We start from the raw sequence: 7,230 nt of genomic DNA, 5'->3' as shown, positions 1-7,230 counted from the left end.
GAAGTTGTTGTGATCGGTTCTTTAAATGTATGAGGTGATTACGGCCTTCTTTCTAAGACACAGTAGTATCACTCACAGGAAAAACTTATGAGACGTGTCCACCAATTGCTGATTTTCTCTCAGTATTATTCTGTATCGTAGGTAATCTGTTATTGACCAAGTATTACACTTAGTAGTAGGGGGTGCATTATAGGTTCGCCCTGAGCATCAGGCTTATAAAGTATATGGTTGTGGCGTGACATATGGAGTGGAAATGACTATGTCCATTCATGAGGAAGGTATGGATTTGACGTCTAGTAGTGTGATAGCAAAGGGAAGAGTATGTCAAATCATAAGAATGGTACTGATATTCCTATTTCTAGAGCCATAGCTGTCAACAGGTTGTATTCCAATACTTCGATCATTGTCGAACTGAGACCGCTATCGTAACATTTAGTTGTAAGTACAGGGATAAAATAAATATGTGACCGATTTCTTGGGATGATTGGTTCTGTCTGTGTGTGCTAAGTCTGCAACGCCGGTGATCTGTGCGGGGGTGATTCACGTATCCCTTTAATGGTAGAAGCTGTCCGAATAGAGAGGCCTATTGGAGTGTAGGAATGTAAATGAATTAACGTATTGTCTTCTAGACTATCAAATAGCGAACTAATACTTAGTATGTGTTGCATAGCTTTCGTGATCGCGTCTAAATTTGAGGTTGAATATGAAGGTGTGTTTGCGCTGGACGGTTATTCCCTGCCATGTAAATTGTTCAGTTGACTGCTTTTGCACATTTCCCATTTTTATTTATCTGAGGGAAAATCGATTGTCGTGTGTGGATCTAGCATATGAAAGACACGTTTACCGGATCTCTAGACATGAGAAACACTTTGATTGACTAGTATTCGTGAGTGGAAGTATCAGTTTTCTCTATTTTTCTCGAGTTTCCACGTAAATGTGAAACAGCCCCTTAGAAAAATTATACATGACTGTGCTTAAACTGACACACAATATTTTTAGCGCAACGCAATCTGACTTTCAGAAATCCCTACAAAAGAATGGCCCTGACTAACATTAACCTATACCTTTCACAAATCACTTACCTCACAAAAATCTACGTTAGTCGAACTACTGCAATACAGCGAGCGCCACTACTGTCAGCTAAATAAAAGATTCAAACTACTGAAGGCACTAACTACTGATAGGCATAGTTAGCAAATGAAAGATTTTGATAGAGAACAAACAATGTATTTACATCAATAGTGTTCAAAAGTCATAATGTATATAGCAGTTCATGATATCCAGTATTACAAATTTCAAAACTCCGCCATCTCTCTCCCCACAACCGCCACTGCTGGCGGCTCACCTTCAACTGCGCAACGCTATGCGCTGTCCACATCCAGCTGCCTTGAACGGGACTTAGCCGCTGCACGAGGCATCACGTAGGATCGCGCTAAGTTTTAACTAAGCGCGATCCACTGGAAAAAGAACTTCTGGTGACGCCATTGCGCTACTGAGCGGGCTTACTTCCTGTCACGCCCTGATAAGCTTATCGCTATGACGTCAGGGGACTGTATATCTCGCTCGTGAGGCAACAGCATGCTCATTCGACTCGAGGCAGCCGCACGCAACACACAGCCATGCCGTACAGGAGGAGAAGATGTATTCGTCGTTCAAGAATCCCTGTGTACAAGACTGTCAGCAGCTTCGACATGACACCCAACCAAATTTCTTAACAAGAACTACTAACTGTTCCTCTTACTTTTGTAGGTTGTAAGATTAATTTTTCTTGCACTACAAATGAGGTTGTGACTGGTAACTCTTGGATGACCTTGGCTATAGTAAGGGGTAATGAGAAACCTCTTGCTGGTCTTGAGTCTTATTACGACAGAGACATTATTGCTTTTCGCACATTTGCTATTAGAATCTCGCCCCGCCCCGCCCTGTGTTTTAAGTTGTGTGTTTTTCAGTGGCTCAGTCTTACTACGTTCACTCTGAAAAAAGAAAATAAAATTCCTAAGACTTAACATCACACTCATGTGATCCCTGTACAAATCTGTGCATACAGACCATATTTACAGGAAGACAGTTTCAGAGGATTATAGTCTCTGTTTTCATCATCACAAAAAAGATAAGTGACGTATATACATGCCCTAGAGTACCACTGGTGTCAATAAAGGAGCACCGACACCTAATTATAATGCTCATCTTTTAGAAACAGACAGGAGATGAAACAAGAGAGGGAGTGAGCCCAAAACTTATATAAGACTTTTGTAAACTGCAACTTCTGTTTCCAGCAGGTTTTGTTGAAAACAACTGATCCCATCAACAGTATTTTGTTTTATAAGCAGCGACTGATTTTTGTTTTTAATTTTACAGACAATAACAAAGTCAAAACAAAAAGACTGTTTCCTGTGCTCGGAAATACAAGAAAAACGAGGAAGATGTGAGATAGCGAGATTTGTATGGATGTTGAAGGCTCTATCTGCAACGGGAAAGCTTATTTTAGCGATTGTTGTGCAGGACAGAATCTAAACAGATTTGTTGCAGCAATGTGCTCGTCCGCTCTTCAGGAAATACCTAACCTAGAATTAATCAAACACTGGAAAATCTAACCTATAATTCCCTGATTTGAAAGTCATGTTTATTCATCACAGTGAAATGGGATGTACCTCATTGCATTTGGCAGTCACTACAGAATTTTAAAAAAGTTGGTAAAAGTGGACTGGCCTGCTGACTGCAATACTATTGATGAATATGCGAGAAGAAGGGGGTGACAAACCTTATATTGTTCGTGAAACAACCCGTGAGAAGATTAGCAATTGACAGTATCATATGATTCGCTATGTTGCTGTTTCGAAAGAATATGTGAACAAGAAACTAGTCAGGTGGCTAAGACCGAAGGAGATGGTGCAGTGGTTAGCACACTGGACTCGCAATTGGGAGAAAGATGGTGCAGACCAGTATCTGACAACAGAGATTAAGGTTTTCCGTGACTTCCCTAAATCGCTCCAAGCAAAAGCTGGGGTGTTCCATTTCAAACGGCACGGCCGATTTCCTTCGCCATCCTTAACACAGTCCGAGCTTGTGCACTGTCTCTAATGACCTTGATGTCGATGGGACGTTAAATCTAATCTTCATTTCTTCTTCGGATGGGAATATCATAAAACAGCGTCCATTTGTTACGCGATTTAAAGAAAACTTTGAAGAAGAGTTTAGAGCTCATACCTCTAACAAGAAAACAAGAAAAATCAACAAGTTCTCACTGTCAAGCACTTTGTGCATGCCCATCCTGCCTGTAACAAAGGAAAGTTACGGCGATGTGATGTCCCTGTTCAGAATAGTGCTTCCCATACAGTACAGTGAAGATTTAAAATTCCAAAAACTTTCAAACGCATTCCTTCAATAACAACTATTTTACGTTATCTCGTTGTTGTACTAAAATAGCTATAAGGGTTTACCAAAGGGATAGAATATCCCATGGAATTTAATTTTCGCATTTTATCTATCCCTTTCTACCTTACCGCTTGTCTCACAGCCCACGGCATAGAGCTTCATCTTGGTGGAAGTTCTTTGGTTTAGCTGGTGTCAGTGCGTAGTCAGCTGCAACCTCGTGACTTTGCGGAAATTTGTTGTGACATTCTGGTGGTAATTTATAAGCGTTTATAAACTGCAAACAAGATTGAGTGAAAAAATTGTTCTGGGAGTAAATTAACACGGTATTTCATTTATATTACAATAACAGCTGAGTTGATGACGGTGTGTGGATGTTATAATTTTTCAGGTTATGGTCATAACAGCCAAATACCTGATTTATTAGTGGTTGCTATTTTTGGCCTGTCCGGTAAAGTCGCTACCTGTATCTTCATAAAAGAAACGGTTGAGATTATGACGTGTTGTCAGGAGCAGTTTGCCTATGCAGTGATTTTCGTCATGTATTTCGTGACTGACGGGAAAAGGCGGACAGTGAAGTTCAAACATTAGCTATGTTAGTGCGGTTATGTTGACTTAAGTGTCATAATGTTCGTGATGATAATTTGCTGTGATCTAATGTAGACATAGAGCGGCGCCAGATTGTAGTTCTAACGTAAGCATTTTTTCAATTCATGGTTTGAGCAAGTTCACATGAAAGGAAATGCTGTAATTATGTTGAATTTTGTTAGTTTTCACTGTGGTTTGATTATTCGTGTCGTTATATTCGTCTAATCATGTGTAAATACCATTTTGTTGTAGTGTGTGGGTTTTAATGGACTTCTGTATAAGAATACTGTAATTTAGGAATTGGCGAAATACGAGGTACAAATTAACTCTAATTCGTCAAACATAAAGCATTACATGTCATCAGAACTCGATAGATCACTCATCATAGTTACAGTTAGTAGGAAGTAGTTTCAGTAAATCAGTTTCGTAAGAAAAAACTCACCAGTGTTTAATCTTGATGGTAATTAAGAATGAGAGCTTCCGCATTGCAGTGTGCAATCTACGTTACATGTTTATGGTTTTCTTTAATAGCAGGTTAAGATTCCAAAATGATGCTTATGGTAAATTGAGTATACAACGGTGAATGAATACAGGTAGAGAAAGTTTCAGTAATACCTATGTTGAATATGCATAGTCATTGATAAACAATCTGTATGTCCAGATTTTCATAATGTCCCTATTGGACTGAAAATAACACAATGAACAAAGTGTAGAATGAAATATTTGGTGTTATCCAGTAATTTCTCTTCAATCTATTGACTGTTTTGATTGTTTGTAATACTGAAGTTAGTGCATGCACAAGAAAATACACATCTTCCAAAATTGCCACATAGGACAGTATGTACAAGCCAGTGTTACAAAGAACCAGTAGCGACTGCAAATACTCAATTTCCAGTGCATGTTATTTTGATTGTTCTCACTCTTCATGACATGAAAAATGTAAATGAGCTTACATCACTGAACACACTTTTCCTCAGCCACTTTGAATCTGTTTCCTGTGTAATCGCTCATCTACTGCACCCAGTAGATGAGTGAAAATACTGCCTTTGAGTGATACCTCATGGTGACAATGGAAACAGAGTGAACCTATTCTTATCTGATTGCTTTTCTTTTTCAGACTGTAGAACTGAAGCCATGGACCAGGACCCAACTATGTGGATAAAAAAAGAGGAAACAGATGAAGTAAAAATTGAGTTACACTCCATGGTGAGTAGCTTACTCATATTTCTTAACTGTGTTTCATTAATTTATGTGTATTGTGTGTGAATACATACAATTCGTGTCATACTGCTGGAAACATCAGTAATTGTGTTTACTAAACTGATGAACATTCAGTCTTAAATATGACATGTTGCACAGTTTGAAATAAGCCTTGTATTAAACCTCACATAGAACTGAGCAAGAGTTTCAATTTAATGTTCAGTAAACATGGAAAACCTTAATGCACAATCCAGTTACACAGATAAGGTGGTTGCCATAAAGTGGGTATATTCTGCTCTGATAAAATTCTTTTAAATGACAACCTTAATGTGCAGCTTAAGAATAACTGACTATAGTGAATGTTAAGTGCCATTACATTTATAAATGGTATGGCTGCAGTTAATGCATTATTGCAGTGTATTGTGGTGTGGAATCAGAATTGTCATTTATTTATTGATGAAGTCACATTCGCATGGTCACCAACCTGAGAAGTACATTTTGTAGTACTATTAACATTAGGTGTTGACTTTGAATATGTGAACCAAGTGTAAGTAGAACTGTCAGCACTAAAGTTAAATTTCAGACAAATATCACCTGGAAGCATAAATTGGTACACAGCTGGTAGGTGCAGAATGAATTTGTATGTCGGTAGCAGTTTCGATGAAGCCGTGGGGTTACATATTAAATGTTGATAGGTTTGTTCATAATCACTTTCTGCATTTGCTGCACATTGTTACACACATTGTTTGTGAAACTGGCAGAATGTTACAGTTACTGCTGTCAATAATCTTACATATACATGTCACTTAAAGTCTGATGTAGTGCAACTGTTTGTAGGGTATTTGGCTATCAGCAGGCAAACAAATTCACTTGGTCCCATTAATATTTTTATTCTGCCAACCAGAACTGAGGGTCCTGAGACAATCACACAAACTACTTTTCAACTATCTGTGCTGAACAAGTCTGTTTCAACATCCATCTTGGGTGCAACTGCAGAAGTACTGTGATAGCATTAATGCAGCATTTGCATTTGAATATATGTGAGTGTTTTATTATATTTTGTACGAACTATGTGTGGCAATTCATTTGATGAGAAGTATCAGTACAGTAGACCTAAACCATCACTGTGAGGAAATGATAAGAAAGTAAATATACTAAATTTTATTATATACAGTAAAAGATTGGTTAGACCCAGCATAGTTCAGGCTTTGGCTTTTACCCCTGGCATAATGATTGTTTGACATATAGAATGATATGTATGCACAACACACAGCATGTGAATGAAAATCAATTTGAAGAATCATTCACCTTGGACCTGAACCACAGAACTATTCAAACGCTACAAGGTTAAAACGGGGTGCTAGCCGCCCTTGAAATATTGGTTGTGGTGAGTGACTGACCCATAGTGCAGCTCAAGGCCTAACCTAGGTTGAAAGGTGGCAATGTGGGTGCGAGCTGACAAAGCCTAGAAATGTGAAAGCCAAATAAAGGATGTAGCAAATTGACCAGTAGCACAGCGTAATGTTTACTAAAAAATCCAAATGGTGCCTAGATTGTAACTTTTACCCACAATAAGTCTTCTCTTACAATGTGTGCTGAGTTAGTTGATGGACTGAACTTCCTTAAGACCTTAAGAGATGCATGTAGATGTTATATCAATTGAAAGACACCTTTGCCAAGTTAATTAAAACTTAATTTTTGATTGGTGTATAGTTTGGGCATGAGGACATGCTGGGAAGTAAAGGCTCAAAATTTTTATTTGATAATTATTGAAGCATTTTAATTAAAACAAACTTTATTAATATTTTACACCTTTATTCTTAATGTTTGTGTATTTATTTCAAACATAGTCACCCTGGCACTGAACACCTTTCTCCCAAAGAGACACCAGGTTGTTGGTGTCATTACTGTAGAATGTTTGATTTTGTTGATAGCTCCACAGCCTCACCTCTGCTCACACCAATTCATCACTATTATCCTTGAAGGTGTCCTTTAGGCTTTGGAAACAGTTGAAAATTCATTGAATCAAGACAGGACACTATGGCGGATGATCAATAATAATGAATCAGT

General features: G+C 38.2%; 1 protein-coding gene across 1 annotated transcript in view; it reads left to right on the top strand.

The window, feature by feature from the left end:
- The first annotated feature begins 3,556 nt into the window (after window positions 1-3,556).
- LOC126108391 (uncharacterized) overlaps window positions 3,557-7,230 on the top strand; it is a 139,871-nt gene continuing 136,197 nt past the window's right edge. Inside the window, exons 1-2 of the mRNA XM_049913602.1 lie at window positions 3,557-3,698; window positions 5,078-5,166. Coding sequence (XP_049769559.1) covers window positions 5,095-5,166 — 72 coding nt within the window. The 5' untranslated portion in view covers window positions 3,557-3,698; window positions 5,078-5,094. The remainder of the gene's footprint in view (window positions 3,699-5,077; window positions 5,167-7,230) is intronic.

This window comes from Schistocerca cancellata, chromosome 11 (assembly GCF_023864275.1).
Source record: "Schistocerca cancellata isolate TAMUIC-IGC-003103 chromosome 11, iqSchCanc2.1, whole genome shotgun sequence".
In the NCBI taxonomy this organism is placed as follows: domain Eukaryota; kingdom Metazoa; phylum Arthropoda; class Insecta; order Orthoptera; family Acrididae; genus Schistocerca; species Schistocerca cancellata.
This window is presented reverse-complemented; position numbering and strand designations above follow the sequence as displayed.